At 41.6% G+C, this 22,508-nt stretch overlaps 1 protein-coding gene across 1 annotated transcript in view; it reads left to right on the top strand.

Moving 5' to 3' along the window:
- CEMIP2 (cell migration inducing hyaluronidase 2) overlaps window positions 1-22,508 on the top strand; it is a 380,005-nt gene that overhangs the window by 86,482 nt on the left and 271,015 nt on the right. Inside the window, exons 2-4 of the mRNA XM_085633019.1 lie at window positions 7,436-7,775; window positions 9,600-9,740; window positions 19,388-19,949. Coding sequence (XP_085489145.1) covers window positions 7,448-7,775; window positions 9,600-9,740; window positions 19,388-19,949 — 1,031 coding nt within the window. The 5' untranslated portion in view covers window positions 7,436-7,447. The remainder of the gene's footprint in view (window positions 1-7,435; window positions 7,776-9,599; window positions 9,741-19,387; window positions 19,950-22,508) is intronic.

Here is a 22,508-nt window from a genome sequence, read left to right as displayed (position 1 = left end):
TCCCACACTATAGACTCGTTCACACAAAATCTATTGGAAAAAGAAAGTGGATCCACATTCATTTTCACAATTATCCATGGTCCACATTTACTCCGGTGAGCGTGATCACTTTTGTCTTCACTTTTACTCTGGTGTTGGAGAGCATATCTTGGTTGTCAGATCCACAAATACTTGAGGCTTGGATTTTTGCACGTGGGTGTCAGTTGGCATCTGCAATGACAGTCGTGGAGACATGCTGCATTGCAAAATATAATATAACCAGCCAGCAACCAGTACCTGGTATTTGGTGGGTGAGATCAAAAGTGATGGCAGACCTTTTTGCATTCTGCCTCATCCCAGGGGCCTCCAGGGTATTCTTCTTAAAAGTGAAGGCTGGGGTCCATACTTAAAGGTTCCTCCAAATACAAATAAAAAGTAACTACAGTATAACGTCCAAGGACAAAAGTGAAAAAGCGCAGGATAGGGTTGCTCAAGAAAACACCTGTTGACATTGGTTCTAACGGATTATCATTTCTGTATTTTTGTCTGTTTTGTCACCTTTTCGGTGTCGTCCACTCTGTAGGGGTTCCCTTCTATTGCACCTGGAAAACGCCTGCGAATATCAGCAGGTAATAAATAGCCTCTAAAAAAATAAATCTGCCAATCCCATCCTGAAGAAGTACTTCTTACCTAAAAACCTCAAACATCTTGGGATAGAGTTTCTACAAATGTTTTCCGAAATGTAAATTTTTTTTAAAGCAGAAAATTGAATGAATGAATATTTCTTGAAGTTATAAATAAAAAATAGATAACGATTACAAAGCTGTAGTGTTCATCTATTTTCCTTGATGGTGGTCGTCTGCTATGGTAGGCAGTGCATACCTCACAAGGGCTGCAGTCCCCAAACATTCCACTAATTCACCTTTGTGTTAAATTCCTGCATCTTGTGATTCGTAAATCTTCTCTAAAGAAATACCAAGCTAATTCCATTATTGCGATTATAATGTCCACTGTTGTTTTTCATAAAGATTGTGTCTCTTTAAACAACAAACAACTGTAATGGAGAATAATTGTCTTATGACCGCCATACTGGCTAATAGAATTATTGAACATCCTTTGATGAAAATCGGGCTATTTTTGCAAAATAAATGCACCAAACGGACGACTTATTGAACCCCATATCTATTGCAAACTTCTTACAATCAATAGTTTGGATTGAAAGTATATTTGGTCTCTTTTAAAGGAATGGAAATCGAGTGTGGGTAAAATCATAGTAGACAAAGTCACAGTAGTCTGTTTTTACATCTACTGCAATCCACACACACGCATAGGAACGAAAGGCTAACAAAGGACTGGGGAAGAGAGATGATTCAGGTAAGAGGAAATAGAGGCTGGTTTGATGGTGAGGTTTCAGGAGTGATGAGAGCAATGCAAGGTTTTACGTGGAGATGAGGTTGCAAGCCAGGATTAGACTAAGAGAGATCAAAAGAAGAGGGATCGGGTGAAAAACATGATGATATGGTTGTCCACTCCCATGCAAGGCCAAGATAGTGTTGAAATTGGAGGAAAATGCTGAGTAGAAGGGGATCAAAGAAAGGAGGTATGTGATACTGGAACTAAAGACTGCGTTAAAGATATCCCCCAAGGTAGATTTGCTGAAAATGTTATTGTAAATGGTTTTCAGGAGAACACTTCTCCAAATCAGGTTTTGCTCAATTCAGTTTCTTCAGAAAAACTTAGCACCTTGCAGAATAATCATAAACCAACCCATTGACAAAGACATAGGATACCTAGATGTGTAGACGTAAGTTTTTGTCCTGATTTGCCAATTTATTTTCATTTATGGGCTTCCTACAACTTAAAAGCATCATACTTGGAAAATGACAAAATCTGTAGGTTTCTAGGTAGCAGCTCTTAGCCTAGCAATCATAACTTGTTTAAGGAACAGATTGGCAGTGCATTTTTCACTTTTCTGTAAAACGTCTTTTTCCCTCTTCAGCGAATTCGCGTAGTCTAGGGTAGCAGTAGCATGACAAAAAAGGCGTATGCAGTGTAAATAAAACAATTCTAGTTCACACGTAAGCAGACGGGTATACACACATACATTTGTTTCTATACACTTGCAATTGCAAAAGAACAGTGAAATCATACATATTTGCATCTATAGTACCAATTGTTAGTCGAATGACATGTAAAAGTCCTTCGTATGAACATCATACTTCTCGTTTCTGGTACATATACATAAACATTGAGCAATTCTTAAACTGTACATCTCTGGTACAATGCTTCTGTGAATATGCAAGGGTTTTGTCATACCTCATGGTCTATTTAGTTGTACCTCTTTGTCAATAACCTACCTACATTTCCTAAGTGTGAATACAATACATACGAGTAGAAGACCTTTTCACTAAGATAAAAAAGTTCGAAATTTCCTCCTGGTAAGTTTGCATCTTTCTATTCCAACAAATTTCAACTTGTATGGATGTCGGGAGCACTATACGAAATGTAAGAGAATCAAAGATTTTCTTACTTCAGGAAGTAAAATTCACGCATTTTACATTTCTACCAGGTTCTCCAGGTTCAATAGGGAACCATCAGTGCCTCCCGGCTGCGCTATAGTGCCCAAAAGATTGTGGGTTCACCCTGCAACAAGATAAGCATGAGTTCTGAAGAATAATCCTGAGTCCTTCAACTGCATGTTTCCAGCACCCATAGTGAATGGCGACTCACAGAAGAACGACTTGGAAGTGCTCATCTAACGGAGTATGGCCTTAGAATTGCAGCAGGTCACTAACAGTGAACATCTTTGATACCTAATTAAGTTGATCTGTAATCTGACATACGGAATGGCCTTTGACTATACCTAGAATGCCATGCTAGACCGCTGTGTATCCTGGCTGAAGAGGGGTGAAACCCCGAAACCGGTCCTAGGATGCTTGGTTCCAGTCCAGGGAGGAGCTAGCTTGGCAGTTCGGGCTGGACTGTTCCCATGAGGCACAGGGTCAAGACTGATTTGCATATGGCTGGGTTCAAACTGGAATGGCATGGTGAGCAAAAAAACGATGGATTTAGGCCCAGATCTCTGTACTGGGGTGAATGTATGCCATTGTTCTGCATTCTGTCCATCAACTGTTGTTTTTGCAGACCGCTGTGTAGTGGCATGCTTCTGCAGTTTTGACCCACAGAACTCATTACATTAAACTCTCAAATATGGCCCAAAAATGTGTCCCAATCTTTGGCAAAATTTAATCAAACCCACACCTTTATTTTAAACTGCAAGGATTGTCATTTTAAGGATAAATCACAATTGGGTAGATTAACAATTTTTGGGTAAGGGAAGTAGTACTACTGGAGTACTCTTTTATGTACTTTTACACATGTCCAAATCCCTATTTGTAAAAATGCAAACTGTGCACAGTAAAGTGCTTTGATTTGGATTTGTCCTCTTCCAATCAGTTATATTAATACATGTGTTATCGATCTTTGATGGAGTAATTTGAACTGTGCCTGTGCTGCAGAGGATTAACCTTCCTTTTTATTGTAATTGCATTGTTTAATTTTGTTTTATGTTGAGTAGACAAACTTTAAAATTATGCCACGGTACCAGACTAACGTTTTGCCCACTGAGTCAATAACTTCTCGCTAGAAGGCCATGCATTTCTTAAAAGTAGACACAATTGTGAATTCAGCAAGGGATGTGTAGATCCCTTAAGGTTTCCCCAAAGAAACTAACTGTTGAAATATACAAATATCAAAAATGAGTAAGGAAAAAAGCATCTATATGTGATAACGTTTTTATCTTTAACTTCTTGTCACAATGGCTGATTTAGAAAAGCAAATCACTGGTACATCCACTAGCCCCTTCTGGTCGCGTATTAGGCTTTTTAAGTTCTACTGGAACATGAGGTACCCAGAGCCAACAAATGAGCTTCACTTTGCAATCACTTTTTATTGTGTACCGCGTGTAGAGCAATTCCTATGGTAAAATATAAAGAGCGAAAAATGGGTACAAAGGAAACCTGTGTATTTCTGAAACGTGCACCAGATGCTGAGTTTAGGAGCAGTGGTTATTTGTACATTGCTGAATGTGAGGGTGCCCACTTTAGCATTTGATTCAGAGGGTATTTTGCAAAATGTCTTCTTTCTTACACAAAGGATTACTTATTTACATACAAATGCAGAGAAATCCAATTGGTAATAACAAAAGTCACACTATTCTGTGTTACTAGATATCTCCTGATAAAATGGTACCTACTTGAGTGGCTAGGCCTAGCACCTGCGATGCAACACACCCCAAAACGTGACATGGTGACATCGTATTTCACCCAACAATTCCATGCTTTTTTTTGCAACATGGGTAGCTGTGGGTTTTGGGCCCTAGCTCAGCCACCACCCAGAAATTCACCAGACATTCTGAAAATTTGACACTTAGTGGTGCGGCTTCCATGTTTCTAGCGAGGCCTTTTTACTCCGCAGCCCCTGCAAACTTACAGTGCCTTAAAACATTTGTTTTGGGTGAGAGAAAGTTCTGGATTTGCCAATGCTTGTTATAGATAATGACCCCCCAAAACAGAGAATCCATGGTGGTCTAGTGGTTTCATGCTCGTGGATAACACTGTGACCATAATCCACAAGCAGAAAACTGATTGAGGGAGGCACCCTTGGAAAGGGTGATCCAGCGGATTATCAGCTCGCGTTACACACACCCTATATACTCACCTGGGCCCATAACCATTCATACAATAAGCTAGTAATACCGCCGGAGTCAATTTTGTTTTACTTGCAAGATTTTTTTATCTTTACCCAAATCTTACCATTCCAATCTCCTTGACAATACATTTCCTCTGGTCAATGAATCTAGTAACTAGTAGTATAGGCAGAAAAATAACATTTAAGTTTCTCCAATAATCACAGACTCAATGGGTTTTAAAAGTTTATCTAATCAATAATTTTGTGAGTCATAGATCAAATACAATGTTAACATCGAGTTTCATTCAGGAAAGAAATCAAATTTAGTTTCAATAATAAATCTCAATAAAATATTGTGATGACAGTACCTGTAAAGGGAGGAAAGAGAGAGCAGGTACAAAGACAGATTTCACAGAATTATATTGACCTAGGGTGATAGATGAACCCAACTCCTTGAAGGTGGGCCAGATGGAGTCCACTGAGATGGGTGGAAGACCGAGGATTAGGATAGAAGAGGTTACCTTCCCGGTCCTGAACCCAAGTGCAACACCAGCGTCGCACCCCTCTCTGGCACTACTCTCCTCGATTTTTCCTCTGCGACTCCCCTTCTGGATGATTGAATTATCGATCAGTATTTCGGTCTCTCGAGCAGGGTCTCTGGCATCTGCAGGGTCTGAGACGGCGTCTGTGGCAGCATACGTGTCTGGTCGGATTCAGACAGAGTCAGAACATCTAACTAACTAACTTACCTCAATTATACTATTCTGTGTTCGTGTACCACCCCCAAATGTTTCAATATCGTGTTTTGCCCTATTTCAGATTGGACAGGGCAAGGAAGTGAGTTCATCACACCATTTTAAATGTAATATTTTACTTTAGGCTCTTTGTTCTATGTTTCCGCCCCTTAATTTACTTTCCTAAAGCTTTATTCCCACCGGCAATTCACATTATGCTTAATACAATTTATACAATTTATAATATGTTGCTCTTGTCCCGATGGGTTAAGTTCCCATGTGCTTCTTGCCAGCTTGACCTTGGCTGGCTTTCAATGGTGTCATCATAGTTCCGGGCAGAGTTTAGTGCGCGTGCGCACAGATCAGGTGGGGTAGGTATTTCAGTCACCCTCCGAGGCCCAAATACAAACTAATAATAAATTCAAAGAAAGACATGCTAGAATACAGAAATAAATGAATTCACTGTATGCCACTTATCACTACTCTAATCCAATTTACTTATAATAATCTTTCGCATTAGCAATTAGTAGAACTTGCAAGGTTTATTTTAAGCAAAAGCATGCACATTAACATGTGTGTTTCAAGCGGCTATTTTAAACGCTATTGCGCAGCTGCAAAACATTCCCTCCACGCATAGAAAACGTCATACAATGTAGATGCAGTAGATGCATGCGCAGTGAAATTCCCGCGTTTTTGTCGGCCATTTTAATGACACTCGTGTTACTGGTTAGTAATACACATAGGCAAGCGTCCCCTAGATTCAGTATAACGTGTGTAATGCAATTATTAGTATTCACAAACAGATTGATTACGGTATTATACGTTATTTGAGAGGATTGCATCCGAGCAAGCTTCTTCTTTACGAAACCTTGCTCCATCAAGGGGAGACTCTCCCCTTTCTATGGATGCCTCTATCAACCCTGGGGAGGCCTTTTTGGCCTAAAATCCCCATGGAGCACAAGAGAGCCCTCACCTCGTCGCTCTGGTGGATGCTTGTGATGTCAGAGCGCCTCGCAGTGTGCTGACAATACATATGGGCTGGAAGGGAGGGTGGCAGCTGAAGCTGATGGAATTCTGCTACAGCCCCACCCTTTACTTTGAAAAAGGGAATCCTTCAATGCAAGCACTGGAGGTTCCTTTTAAACCCTCAACAGCATCGGCTGTGGAGGTGGCATGGGCATCGGCAGTGGTGATACCTGCAACAAAGGGGTGAATGTGTCCTGATTGGATGCTTCCACTGCTTACATTCAGCGAAGCTCTTTTCCTTTTAGTACTCCATGGAAGGACGTGCTTTTTTGCTATCTCCCCTGTATGCTGCTTTTCCTTGACTTCACCTCACCCTACGGACTCTGCATTTCTATCTCACCCGCAGCTTTCCCCCACCCCCACCCCTTCCCATATCCCCTCTTCCCCTATTGATTATCCAGCCCTTCCTTCTCACCGCTGACGCTAGCCTTTAGAGTTTATTTCCCCCGTGCAGCCTCCCAGCACTACCTTTCCTCCTCTGCCTGTCTCATTTGTTTTAATTTACATTTTTTTTAGGGGGTCACAGCTTTTGTAATTTACTTTTGGTCTCTCCTTTCTGTAATTTGTTTTTTAGTTTACGATTCCAAGATGTGTGTTCATCATCTTGGAATAATAAATATGCATGTGTGGTGATGCTTGTCCGCATACACCTCACGTTGTGGTTGCCAGGATCATGATGCATAAGCAGGTATACATGAACGTGCATGTTTTTTTTTCTTTTTTGGGTGATGCTGCGAAGTATCTGCTATATCAGTAACATTTTTTTTTCTTTTTGCTGATCCCCAGCAGCATGACAACCCTTGACCAAAGCAGCTCTTGGTAGTGGTTCTTGGGCTTAGTGAAATATTTCACTAATATTTTCTTAGGGCATTGTCTCACAAAGAAGTGTCATGCTGGTGCACTGTTTTTCATTGAATATTAATATACCCATAAAGCTGTCCTTCAAAAACAAGTGACATTCCCCTGATTCGTTCTCATAAATCAAACTTTCTGATTCTTTTTTGCAGAGGGCGTATACAATGCAGTCCAATGATCGCCGAGCGTGCTCCCCAGTCTTCCTTCAGCCTCAGAATGGAAATGGCCATCGTTGTTCGGGTTACGTTCCGGGGAGGATTGTTCCATTGCGTCCACCTCCACCTCCAAAGAGCCAAGCATCAGCCAAATTTATCTCTGCGACACAAGAAGGCGAGGCAACTGTTCGTTCATGTTCACTGGATGCCCGTCTCCAAGCAGAAGCCATGAGGAAAAGGCACAAGAACACGCTCATTTGTTGCTGCATTTCTAGTCTTTCATTTTTTGTTGTACTAGCTATCAGTTTAGGAATTTCATCGAAATATGCTGTAGATGGTAAGTTTGCGGTAAGAATGAATACAGAATATTCTGGAAATGCAGCAGAAATCTTTAGAAACATTAATCTAAATGTTGGGTTTAATGGTGCAAATATTCTGGGAATAATGACCAACATGAAAAATGTAATTGTAGTTAACCACAAGGATTTCTAACCCTACATTATGTGGTTCTCAATCACACTTAAATGTCTGATTATAGGATGTAGTGGGCTGTGTGTTCAGATGCTCCATACACAAGCTAACAAGGGCAAAACCGACGAGTACATACAACATTTCAGAAGCTTGATTCTGTCCAATTTCTCATTTTAGGCCTCCCCACTTTATTTCTCAGGCTACCTCTTTAGAAGGAATGTCAGTTTGAAAGATGAGTCGAGATGTAAACTCAAGCCTTGCCCATGCCTGGAAGTAATTTAAATCCCATTATTATTCTCATGTTCTGAGATTAACGCAAAGCACTATTTTCATTGATAATTTCACTAACGCCGGTGTACAGACTCGGAAGACGTCAGAGTAGGTGGAAAGTTTAGACGATAACCTTACTTCAAATTCTTTCAGTAGCTATAAGCAGGGCCACTGGAATTATGCAAAACACTCAGCTGGTGCAGAATTGCATAATTATGAATTTGCTGCCTTGGCCACATAATCTGCTGCATAATGTGTAGATTTTAACAAAAACATTTTTCACGTTCAAACGGAACAAAAGTTGCTAAAAACGCTGCAATATGTTTCTGCACAGTGGAAGAAGGTTCTTAGTGAAGGTTGATTAGTCACTATTGAGTAGTTTATTGCTGTATTTTGATAGTTAAAGTTGTACTAATGAAGTAAAATCTTAGCTAAAACAGTTGTAACGGGTACAATGATAAAATAACGAAGTAATGCTGTCAGAAATGTCTCATTTATCTGCATAAAATTGCCTTTTCTTACCACTTAATTTAGTCGACTCTGCCACATAATTTGGTCCTCTTTTGCCACATTATTCCAGTAGCCGTAGCTATCGGCGAGTAAATGGTGTCGAAAATCCATTGGAAATGTTAACGGATGCCCACACAATTACAACTGTGTGACTGTTTATCACATATCCGTGGCAACTCCTGTTCTCCTTTCTCAACTTAAAAATCCAATTCGTACTGATTCTATGAAGCAAGATGCGGCATTCACCCACATGAAGCATCACATGGGTGTACTAAAATGTGTGACCCGAATTGTGTGTGTTTAAAGTTTAAGGGACCAGAGGTATTCTTGTACGGGTATAACCCCTTTTGCAAATTTGTTGTCAATAAGAACACGAAGAAAGAGCTTCAGTTTATGATTCGAGTAATATTGTATGATTTTCTGCTATTGGTCTCAAAACTTGCAGGTGTGGTGCAATTAATTCTGACGTACAAGCCATTGATAACTAAATAAGTGTCATCGAGAAGGTTGATGGTCTAACTCATTAAGGTTTGTTGCCCTTGCACTCGCCCTCATAGCTGTTTGAAGGTTTCTGGCCCCAGAGATAGTGCAGTGGTATTCCCTGAAACCATTAATTTTAACAAACACTTTCTTTTTATTGGAATATATGTTTTTAGGACAATCTGCTCATGCTCTGTACTCTGGTAAACTCCCAGGTTTTCTGACGTACTTCCTAAGGCTGCTCTCTTGCTTAGCAAGAGTGAGTACTTTGCTACTCATTGAAACCCCTTCTTCCATTGGTCAATCTCTGTGTCATCTGCCTCCCTGGGGGCCGGAAGGTTCTTGGAGTTGTAAGAGTGGACTGCTGCTGTGCGCGCGCTGCTCCCTCCACTGTGCGCGATCCTGTACTCACCAGACTATTATTTTACAGGAAACTGTCCGGATCAAAGCTATTTTCTCAGTAATTGGAACCCGGGACACGACGTTGAGAGGAGAGTGATCATCAGCGCCGGGGAGAAGTTTCGTTTGAAGTCCGACGCCACCGTGCACTCTATAATCATAAAAGACGGAGGTATGTGCGCACCAGCCCTTCTTTCACAACCTCCAGTCACTTTCCGCTTTTTATTCCTAATTGGACACATGTTTTGCCCTGTGCCTTTTAAGCTTGTTTATATTTCATGCCTCTGAGGATTATTTATTTATTTATTTAAACCAGGTACCCTCTCCATCGATGCTCATTCTACAGACAGAATCACCATTAAATGGCCTATTGTTGCTATTAAACGGTATTGTTGCTATTAAACGGTGGGACTGTGTGCAGTACGTACCATCAAATACTATACTATTAATCTCTGTTTAAAAATATGTCTGCTATACGCTAACGTTAAAAAAGGAGTGTCGCCTCACCTGCCAGCAGCAAAAAAAACCAAAAAAACTAAACCATGATAAACCCTTGTTTATTATCCTTTTAGTTTTGCTCTCGGAGTCAAGGCTTGGGGGCGGGGTCAGGGAGATGACAGGCTGGGGGAGGAGTGGTTGCACTGCTATTCACTGTGCGTGACTGTCTGGCCGGCCGTACCAGGACGGCCAAACCATCATGCACCCTGAAGCTCTCTCCAACCCGAGCTGCGTTGCCGGGTTGAAGAGAGCAGGCACAGGTTGCCAGCCTAACTTGGAGCGCAAATCATTGGTGCTCAGGCCAATCCTGATGCTGCTTACAGCAGCATGAAAGGAACAGCAGGATTGGCTGCAGTGGACTGAGGGGGCCTGTGCTTGCAGAAGAGAGGGGAGTGATACGTGAGGCAGGTGTAAGTGTTTTTTTTTTGTAATGTCCACTTCAGGGGTGTGGAATTTTCCAAATCTACTTGTCCAAGGGACAAAATGCCACTGAGATCTACATGTCCTGTAAAATCCACTTGTCCCACCTACTCCCGTCCCACATCAAACATAAGGGTTCCGGCTGACAGAGAAACATTGATATATTTTTGTTTTATTAAAATCAGTAAACCGTTATGCAGTCACGTTTGAATGCCTGCCAGGTTTCAGTGATATGAACACATGCAGAAGATAAATCAATGCACTTATGTGAAAATATGCACATTTCAGTATCAGCCTTGTGCATATCTACTGCTGTTTAAGCCTCTTTACTAAAATTCCTTTTTTTAACCCCCTTATCTATCAATCCACACAATTAGCCTGGCAATCATGAAAAAGTTTATTTATGATCACTCAAAAAGCACCCAATTTCCGTTTTCATCCACATTTTAAAATAAATACAGATATGAAAATAAATGGTTTTCTGTCTGTATTTATCTGTAAAAATCAGTAAAAAAGAAAAACAGTGAGCCTTAATTATGAAGAAAAAGTTAGTTTTGGTGAAATAAAATATTTGCCTAAGATCACACAATTTAAGCATGGAAGCTATATTTTTAATTTATCAAGCCAGGTTCTCTTTCACAAAGAGTATCTAAATAGTTCCGGAACGTCAAGAATTCTGCAACATCACAAATAGCAGATAACTACTGTAAATAAACTCTGCACTCACGAAGGATGTTGCACAGTGTCACAACTAATGCTCAACTAATTGCAACCAGTACTGACTTAACTAACTGCTTAAAAAAAAAAATCATGATCACTAATAATGAAAATCTGTCGCCAACAAGCCACTATCTATCCAGAATACTGGACTATCCCAGAACATGCAGACATTTCACAAATAACGGACAGTCATCACAAACATATATCCACCTGCTTCAGGTAAGACTGTAGAGATACAATGACCAAAAGAATCCTGGACTATGATTAAATAATATAACGTGAACGTGCATTTGCAGAGCTATTTGAGGAAGAACTGAAGTGCATTGCAGAACTATTCAGAGAGGCCCGGCCCCCCTGTTTCACACAAGCACAGTCGGTCAGAGTGATCTAGTTGTGTTCACTGGCAGAGCTCTGCATATCTGTTTGTATAAACTAGCACATACCAAATGAACACACCACCAGAGTTTTACTGCTGGCAAGTGAAATCAGCATTTTCTCTTCTTCTTTAATGCTAGTACCCTTCATATCTTCCTCACCGCCTCCCGATTTCACTTGTTTCTAAGTTATTCTAGCCCGAGTTATTTTAAGACTCTACTACGCTTGCATATGACCTTGAGACTGAGAGTGCATTCCTAATAAGAGAATCTGACATTTTTTTTGCAGTTTAATAGCGCAAACTCGACCTGAACGTATTGGAGCGCTTTAGATGAGCGCCAGTTACATTACTACAAGGACACGTTCATTTATTTCTAACTGTAGCACTATTGGCAGAGTTCACGAGAAATCATATCAAATAACATGTGTTATGCTGCAGAGCCTGCAGAGGGGACATTATTCTGGCAGACGCCGATTCAATATTAAGGCGATCATTATAGTCTTCAGAATGAAAACCAAGGTTTCTGCTAGAGGTATATCAGGTGCCTCCCTGTGACCCGCCTTAGGCATTCTCTGCTTGGAGCGTGGTGCAACTGAAGTTGAAGGTAATTAAAATGATGTGTGGCACACTGTTACAGTTGCTCCTTACACTCAGTTAGGCAGCGCCCTTCGTATAGCATAAGCACACGCCCGCAGTTAACTTTATGCCAATGTAGATCAGGCTCGATGTCACTGCATGCGCTTTCCTTTCCTTGTGCCTCCACCTTCACTTTCTCTGTCTGAGGTTTTTAAACTGCTACTGTATGCATGCCTCTTCCTTCTCCCCAGTGCAGCACTGTCTCACTTTATCGCGCCTTCAGCATTAAAACAGTGAGGCGGCTACTTTCGCTTTCCAAAAACAAATGTATTTTTAACCCCTGCATTCAGATGAGTCTGACGTCCTGGCACTGGTGTGGTGCAACTTGATACGTGCAGTGCCCAAGCCACCCGCAATGAACTTCGAAGGGAACAGTTAAGTGTCCTTTTACAATTATGACAGATAGACTGCAGCAACGATGCTGAGGTGCCGCTGCAGCTTAAAAAGAAATGCGCACAACGGGCTAAATTAAACCCGAAAAATAGGCACTAGCCAATTGAGCATTTTCTCTCACAAATGGGGAAGCTATCGCCCATTTTTTAGAGAAATTGCCCAATCTGTCACACGTCTGGTATGAAAAAGGGAGTTTTAATCCACTCTGCACACCAATGGAATCGTGCGCAGCCGGCAATAGCAGCGATAGGAGCCCGCGCTTTCTGCAGCCACAATGACGCCGCATTAGTCACGGTCTGTCAGCAGGCAGACATGTTCTCTTCCAATATTTCAATGCAATCTATATGCAAGCTGGGCAAAATAACACTCTAGCAGTGCTATGGCGGGCGCTATGGCAGTGTTTTAATTTTATCTGAAATGTAGAATTGCCTCACTTGCAACGGTCCCGAAGTTCAACTGCTTGCTGAGACTGAGTGACGTTTCACTCCTCAGCCAATCACTGGCTAGAGCCCAGTGAAGTCATGGGCTGCTAGCCAATCAGAGGCCTCCAAAGGCTCTTGGTTAGTTTTTATGATTGGCTGTGAGCTCCAGAGTGCCCACAGCCTATTTTATCTACGTGATTTAATGTCTACTTGTCCGTCGGACAAAATAGACATCAAATATTCTTGCCCTTCAATAAAAACAACATGGTTCGGGCGTCAGGCGATATGATTCCCCCACCCCTTCACTTCCCGTCCCTTTCCCACCTTCCCCCACCGCTCTACTCAATCCACCCACCAGCCGCTATTGAACAAACTACGATTTACATTCAGCCTCCAGTTAAGAAATCTATTGTGATACTATATTGGTTTACAGATAATATTATATAAAATCATTCTTTTAAAAAATTCAGCTTTTGGAAAAATGAATGAAGAAAATATATACCCCTTTTAAATTAAACAAATGCAGCGCGGTGTGTCGAAATATCGACTTTAAAAATTGTGGTACCAACATATAGTTGCCATAATATCAAGGATCAAAACATCGGAAATGCATATAGGTATTTTTACTATCATTACCTCCACACCTACTTACCTTGAAGATATATATTATGAAGATACATATATGTAGAGTTTAGCAATGTAAACCTTTACTTACTTATACATTTTACTTATTTATATATACTTACCTTGTCGATATTTTCGTCCTTGCTATTTTGTCCGCTCAGTATTCTGGAGACAATATTTAGGTGGAATAGCGTCAGTACTCCTCCTTGCTAGGATGCAAACATAAGAACTCAACAATACCGCTCCACCATGTAGCGCCTGGCAAGCCGTTAGTGCCTGGTGCATGTTCTGTGATCTGCCCTTTGTGCAGTAGCAAATGCGGCACAGTGGTAGACGTAGACTGCCATGGAGTGGTGCCCAGCACCCTGATACTGTGAGCTTACTGTTATCACTGACTCAAAGGTGTGTGGGAGACTTGCCTCTGTGAATAAGGGCAATGACTTCACTTTGGAAGGTCTCACCTGGCCTGAGACACCTCATTGTGCATCTGCAGATTTTGCCATCAGGATCTTGGGATTCATAGGAGAGCTCTTTTGTCTTCGATTTCCTCCAACATTCACAAATCTCTCTTGATGAGACACTACACATGTGTAAGCCTCTGATTGCTAGTGTCCTGATTGGATATTCAGTGTTTATCCCACCCAATAAAACCCAATACCCGTGCAGATTTTTGTGTTTGCCACACCTAAATACGCTTGTCCCGGTAATTACCTGGTCTTTTTCTCACTGTTAAATGGCAGCTGATTTGACCTGCCCAATTTACTAAGGTTGCAGACTGTTTCACATCTGGTAATTGCATAATGTGACAATGTGCTCACAACTCATAATTATGACTCTTAGGCAAACTCCTGTTTCCAGTCAGTTGCAGTCCGGCATTTGGGGCTTGATTCACAAAAGTAAATATACCCATGTATATTTGCTTACTTGTATATTAACTGCTACATTTAGGTTTAATTCTCCACTTTTTGCTTTTCACCATTTCTCAATGGAGGTATACGCCTGAAATGTAGACTTGCATGTCTCCATCCCCTCAAAGGATGGAGTGGAACCTCCTACCATTGCATCTACAGTCATGAAGTTACTTCAGGTAACATTACAACTGGTTTTTACATTCCGTCTAGTTGGCGGACATTTCTGCTACTGGATCGGGGAAAGGGACGGTATAGTGAAACGTAATAAAGGTTATTTTTTTTTTAGAAACTAAATTAATCATTTTAATGTGTAATACAAATGAATATTTAAAATATTTATATTTAAACTAGAAATAATGAAATACAATTTGACAGCACATTAACTCCTCACATTAAATATATATTAAGTGATATTTTAAATATATTAAGTTTATAAACAATGCATAAATAATAATTAAAAAATATTTCTCCGCCATGCTGACTTTTTTGTTCTGATATAATATTTAGCAAACTTGGTTTAATCAATTTAAAAACATTTAACATTTTATGAAAACATTTTAATGTCATTTTATTTTTAAATTACATTCATTCACAAATGTTAAGAATATTTAAATTTTTCGGATTGAATTTATCACTTAAAATATTTATGCATATAATTTGACATTTTGAATTAATTTAATATATCATGAGTTCATATTTGGTGTTATTTTAGTTTGGCCCAATGAAATCTATGGGAATGAGTTGCAGTACCAGTGGTTGGCCATGTGTAGTGCTTGCCTTATTCCAGCGCTGGGATGGAGTACCTTTTTTGACACTGGTAGGGTTGTGGTAACTTTAGAACATATTTTTTTATTTAAATTGCCTAATTCTTTTGTAGTTGTGTGTTTAGGTCTTGCCTAAGACAGAGCACATGTGATGTCACATGCAAGAGATTTTCTTTACCACATGGGACTTGGAGCCCACCCATTGTTTACCATTCATTAGTTCCATTCTCACTCCTATTTGCTGCCTCGTAATTGGTCTGCACATGTCAGTTTCACTTCCTCTTCTTTCGTGTGGCGCATGGACAAAGTACCGATGCCTCAGTTTGATTAGTATCCTTGTGCTGCTCTTGCTGGGATTGAGGTACTATTTTCCTCTTCCCCATACGTATTGCATTTTCCCACTCATTGCATCCGTGTTGTGCCTTCTCTTCCACCACTTCCATGTTGCTTCTCCTCTCCCACCACCTGTCAGTGTTGCTTCTTGTCTGTGCTGCTTCTATCCCTCCCCCCTTATCTTCTTCCCTCCCACCCTGTTGCTTTTTCCCTCCCACCCTGTTGCTTTTTCCCTCCCACACCCTGTCTCTTGCTTCCTCCCTCCCACCCGCCACTGTTAGTTATGTCCTTGTTGCTTCTTCCCTCTCAACCCCTCTTTTTCTTCTTCCCTCCCACCCGTCTCTCTTGCTTCTTCCCTCCCACCCCGTTGCTTCTTTCCTCCCACCCTCGACCCTGTTGCCACTTATGTCCTTGTTGCTTCTTCCTGTCCGCCCACCTTTTTCTGTGTTGCTTTTTCCCGCCCACCCTTTTCCATGTTGCTTCTTCCCGCCCGCCCCCCTTTTCTGTGTTGCTTCTTCCCGCCCACCCCCCTTTTCCGTGTTGCTTGTTCCCGCCCGCCCACCCTTTTCCGTGTTGCTTGTTCCCGCCCGCCCACCCTTTTCCGTGTTGCTTGTTCCCGCCCGCCCACCCTTTTCCGTGTTGCTTGTTTCCGCCCGCCCACCCTTTTCCGTGTTGCTTGTTCCCGCCCGCCTGCCCACCCTTTTCCGTGTTCGCCCACCCTTTTCCGTGTTGCTTGTTCCCACCCGCCCACCCTTTTTTGTGTTGCTTGTTCCCACCCTTTTCCGTGTTGCTTGTTCCCACCCGCCCACCCTTTTTTGTGTTGCTTGTTCCCACCCGCCCACCCTTTTCCGTGTTGCTTGTTCCCACTTGCCCACCCTTTTCCGTGTTGCTTGTTCCCGCCCGCCCACCCTTTTCCGTGTTGCTTGTTCCCGCCCGCCCACCCTTTTCCGTGTTGCTTGTTCCCGCCCGCCCACCCTTTTCCGTGTTGCTTGTTCCCGCCCGCCCACCCTTTTCCGTGTTGCTTGTTCCCGCCCGCCCACCCTTTTCCGTGTTGCTTGTTCCCGCCCGCCCACCCTTTTCCGTGTTGCTTGTTCCCGCCCGCCCACCCTTTTCCGTGTTGCTTCTTCCCGCCCGCCCACCCTTTTCCGTGTTGCTTCTTCCCGCCCGCCCACCCTTTTCCGTGTTGCTTCTTCCCGCCTGCCCACCCTTTTCCGTGTTGCTTCTTCCCGCCCGCCCACCGTTTTCCGTGTTGCTTCTTCCCGCCCACACACCCTTTTCCGTGTTGCTTCTTCCCGCCCACACACCCTGTTCCGTGTTGCTTCTTCCCGCCCGCCCACCCACCCTTTTCCGTGTTGCTTCTTCCCACCCCCTTCCATGCTGCTTCATGTGTTCATGTTACTTTGTGCTCGTGTTGCTTTGTGTGCTCATGTTGCTTTGTGTGTTTGTGTTACTTTGTGTGCTCGTGTTGCTTTGTGTGCTTGTGTTGTTTTGTGTGTTCGTGTTGCTTTGTGTGTTTGTGTTGCTTCATGAGTTGTGTTGCTTCATGTAACCGTCTTGCTTCATGTGTTCGTGTTGCTTCTTAGGTCCGACCGTGTTGCTTTTGAAGTCCGTGTTGCTTCTTAAGCCCATTTTGTTTTTTAAGTCTGTGTTGCTTCTTAAGCCCATTTTGTTTTTTTAAGTGTTTGTTGCTTCCTAAGTTCTTGTTGCTTTTATGTCCGTGTTCCATCTTCCCTCCCAACCTCGTCCGTGTTCCCTGTTCCCTCCCACCCCATCCGTGTTCCTTCTTCCATCCCACCCCTCTGTCCATGTTGTTTCTTCCCTTCTGCTTTTTCCCTCCCACCCCCATCGTCTGTTGTTTCTTCCCTCCCACCCCCACTGTTTGTGTTGCTTCTAACAGGCCATTGTGTGCGCTGCTTCATATGTGCTGCTGTGCAACATAGCTAAAAGACATTGGTGAAGCCAAGATCTTTTGGCTTTCCCAATGCTTGTTTGTATTAGTATGGTCTTCTCCTCCCCCCCACCCCCCCCCCCCCCACACACTTTAAAATATCTAATGAACCACTCCCAATTAGTAGTAGGTATTCCCAGTTTTCCCGCCACTTCACCTTGCATCTCACATTTACTACAAAAATGTATACCAGCATGTGTAGAGGTCGCCGGGCATGTGTGGAGACTTCCACACAGGAAAGGTAGGAAAGGAGGAGGTCTCAGGCAGTAGGCATTGCATTTTGTAGTAAATACTGCAGTACTACTTTTAATATTACAAAATGCTGTTTGTGTAAATGGGCCCTTAGTGTTTGCACAGTGATCTGCTGTTTTGTCAGCCATGCCGTATTCATTTGTTACCTTGGGCATGAGATGTAAAATAACTAATGCTAAAAGCATATTTTGAGAAAGTGATCTAATATCATAATGCCTCGTAGTCCGTCAACATGTGAAATTGTCCTATCCTGCTAAAACGAACTAGCAGTTGTAGCAGCAGTGGCTAGCAGCCGGTGTTGAGTACCACCGACGTCTTCAGTGCTGTGGTATGACTTAATGTGTGCGGAATTCCAGTAGACACGTGAAACTGAAGCTCAGAGCAACACACGGACTTCCCAATGCTCATTTGGGGATAATTGCCTGAGGCAAGATGCTATAGAGAACCCACCGTAAACCTAAAAGCGTCATATTTATGTATTTTAGAAAAACTCAATGACTAAGACGGTACATTCTGTTGTAACTACATATCTCTGCAGCATTGACTGGGCAGCAGCGCTCTATATTACTGCTCAGATTTGACTTAAGTTTGTTAGCATTTATTTTTCAGTGTTGTGATGGTGGTTGAAAGTGCACATACATGACACTTTGGTCTGCCTGCTGTACAGCAGCAGCACAACTTTAGGCCTGTCGGTTCCCATAAAGTGTGTTCACACAGCAGCCACTGCCTATCACAGTCAAGGCCGGTGGGTGGAGGAGAATATTGTACCATATGACTCATCCCCAGCCCAGCTGCACTGTTTGCCAGGGCAGGATGTAATCTATTATATATATATATATATATATATATATATATATATATATATATATATATATATATATATATATATATATATATATATAGAGAGAGAGAGAGAGAAAGAAATGCTAGAACGTGGTATATACAAATAGCATAAACATGTAATCTTGCATGGTAAACTGATTTGTGCAAACTGATAGTCAGTGACCCACTGTTCTTAGCCTTCCTTTGAAAGAATAACATTGATTTCTTGTTTGTTTGCTTTTGGGTTCTATTTTCGAAACGTTTTATTGTTCAGAAAGGGCAGATGTTTTATTGTTCAGATGGTTTCTCTTTTCTGTTGATTGTCTTCCTCTTCTCTATTGGTAAGGCATTTTGCACGTTTTACATGCCTGTTGTCATTGATCGCACTGAATTTATTAAAAGGCTATCAAGCATTCTTCAGCACTAACTATAATGAATGTTCTCTAGACTAAGTTTAAGATGTATGTTTGTCCTTTTCAAGTTTAAATGAATCCATACTCCTATCTTTATACTTCTGCTTTTCTAATGTCAGTTTGTCATTGCCCCCAATGTGTCCCACATTAAATCAGTTTTTAGACCTCCATGCCATTCAGACACTCCACCTCACCGTGCCCATGTCAGACCTTCTGAGGGTTCTGCCTGGGTCTTCAGAATATGTGAGTTTTTGTAGTGAATTAATTCATAAAGTTTTCGTCTTCAGGGCTACTGGTGTTTGCAGACGATGCAGAGGGATCCTTAAATATCACTTTAAGGACTCGCTTTATCTTGATAAAGGACGGGGGAGCGCTTCATATTGGAGCTGAAAAGTGCCCTTATAAGTCTAGGGCCACTATCTCTTTATATGGTCGATCGGATGAAGGGGAGGACACCCCGTTGTTGGGTAAGAAGTATCTTGGCGTGGCTGCTGGCGGGACACTGGAACTGCACGGGGCTAAAAAGCTCTCATGGACCCTACTGGCCAAGACTCTTCACTCCTCAGGCTTGGCCTCTGGATCCTATAACTTTGAGAAGACGTTTTCAAGGGGACTGAATGTAAGAGTTTTTGACCAAGATACAGCCCAACTGCTGGCTTGGGAAAAGTTTGATACTCATGAGTATCTGGAAGAAAGCAAGAGACTGCACGATTTCTTAAAAGTCCAAGAAGTCGGTCGGATTGTAGCGATTGCAGTTGGCGATTCAGCAGCTAAAAATTTACACGATGACACCAAACAGATCATCCAGAATCTTTTGGGCAGTAAAATTGTCAAAGACCTGAAATACAGGTAAGAAACAGAATTTTAATATTTTTTAACTCGCACAAAAATTCTTTGCCTAATGATTGTGAAGATGTTCATCCATACAAGCACCTTAGAGGTCAATAGATATAATGTACTTTTATGTTGCTATTACTGCTGTATATTTGCCAATAAATGGGGCTGTAAATGATGCTTAATTGGCGTTAGAAGTATGAAAGGCTGAGTCAGCTCTGTCAGAATTGAAACCTGTGAGTTTTTTTCTGATTTGACAATCTAATCTGTAGTGCTACGTCTCAATGATGTGTGCTAGACATTTCATAAAAAAGTCTCCTGGAGGAGATTTAACACTTACTTAATTGGCTATCTACTTCTTACCCACTAGTAAACCGCTGTAAATTATTTTTCAGTACTTTGTAAACTATTTGCAACTTTGTTGGTAGTGAATTTCTAGATAGACTACATTGCTTAACTGCTGTGTCCGGTATTACAACCAACCGATCTATTTAGTTTAAACATGTAGAATTTCTGGGCTACCAGTACAGTCGAAGGAAGAGCGTAAACCCCATTGGGCTGCTAAGTATAGGTAGATTGAAATTAAAGTAAGTAGGGTATATTCAAGTCAAACCCCAGTCACTTTGTTAATTATCACCCCACGAAGCACATTCTAAACTACAAAAACAGTATAATGTTTAAAAAAAAAATACATAGTGACCTTTATTATTGAAAAATAAAAACCGAGTGAAAACTTCAGAGAAAGACAAATCTGTTCCATTGAGAAGGCTGTATCAGCAGTGCCTGTTCAGGGTTCTGGTGGATAGCTTGGAGCCGAGGCCTGCCAGAAAGCAATCGGGTGCTGGCATGCGCGCGGCCTTGTATAGTATTCTTGACTAGGTGCCCATTTTGGTAATAATCCTGACAAATTGTAAGTCAAGAGAAAGAAACGTGTGTCAGATGCAAGCTTATAAATTAAGTGTAAAGTTATTTGAGAAAGTGTGAACATTCCTTAGTAACACTAAACCTGTACGTCAGTCTTTAAACCACCATTGTGACTTTACATTATGGCCACGAGAAATATCAAGGGTAGTTTGCCTGTGAAATGGAGGAAATCTTCCTTCTTCCTAAAGAAGGAAAATGTAGGTCATTTGTTTTCTGCTCGAGCTACACAGAGTTTACTGGCTCTTAGAAAGGCACCCAGTAAATGATGCTTTTGTGCGTAAAATAGTACGGTGCAACTTACGGCTTCATTTAGTCTTTGTCTAGAAACTTATGGTTGGCGTTCATTTGAGTGAACAGCGTAAAACAGCAGTTCTCAACTTTTTGACTTATGTGGATCCTCCATATTCGAAGCAAGACACATCCACCTAATCAACTTCTATGATTTCAACCTAAAAACAAAATGCTAAAATCTACATAAAATACACGTTATGAAGCATTTTTTTATTCACAAAAACATCCAAAAATCGATATTTTAATTTCAATCGGAAGGTTGGATCGTTTCAAAATGTATTTTTATTTCTAAAAGACAAAGTTATGTGCTGGACTCCAGCATATCGTTTTGTCTTTTTTGCTCTAAACGCATGCTCTCTTTTTGCCAGCATTTACCGTTGCTTCAATTGGGATACCAATTGTCCATACTAGATTTATTTTGTTGTACTTGCACTGGTCCGACAAATGTAGATAAGATACTGTACGAAATTGGATTATTAATTTGGGTTTGGTGACCACCCACCTCATATGAATAATCAACCCCAGTCAGGTGAAGCCTCAAAGTCACTAAATTAATCTGAGCTTAATACAGCTATGGCACAGAGCAGACTGGGTTACCTTAGGTCAATGTGTAAAGTATTTATGTAGTAGCAAAGCAGTAATTAAGTCAAAATTCAAAACAATAAAAATCCTAAACAAAATTAGAAATATAGAGTATAAAATATAATAAACAAAGTGACAACAAAGTGACAAAAATTCAACAAGAGAAACCGGAGATGATTTTTCAAAGATTTAAAGGAAATGGTGCCAAGAAGCACAAAGAGTCCATGACAGATAATGGTTGCAGTAAACCGGGACTTGGGTGCAGTTTGAGGCTGACCGCGACAGAATGCGGGTCGGATACACCAGCCATCGTCCTGGTGAAAGATTTTACGCTCTGGCCTAGTCCTTTAAGTCCCAATCCACAAAAGGAGTATTCTTTTACAGCCACCCAAGACTTCAGTGAAGGCACTTGGAGACTCGCATGGTGTCAGGCAGATGCCAACAACAGGGTCCAGTCCAGGTCCAGTTGCCAATGATCAGCTGGGTGTTTCCAAGAAAAGGCCTCTTGTAGCTTGTTGTATCCATGTATCTTGAACAGAGGTCAGCAATTATTTATTTATTTTTGCTTTCCTATGTAGCGCAAAATTGATCCAAAGGTATTGAAGTGCTTTACATTACACAAGGATACATTCAGTTTTTTGTTAGGCTCAGGGAGATTAGGTGATTTGATCAGAATCACATGACGCTGTCGACACTCGAACCTGGTTCACCAGCTCCAAAACAGTAATGGCACGTCTTTTCCCCGTGTACTGGGTACCAATCCGTTAGGCCTCCTCT

Source organism: Triturus cristatus, chromosome 2_1, assembly GCF_964204655.1.
Source record: "Triturus cristatus chromosome 2_1, aTriCri1.1, whole genome shotgun sequence".
NCBI classification, from domain to species: Eukaryota; Metazoa; Chordata; class Amphibia; order Caudata; family Salamandridae; genus Triturus; species Triturus cristatus.
This window is presented reverse-complemented; position numbering and strand designations above follow the sequence as displayed.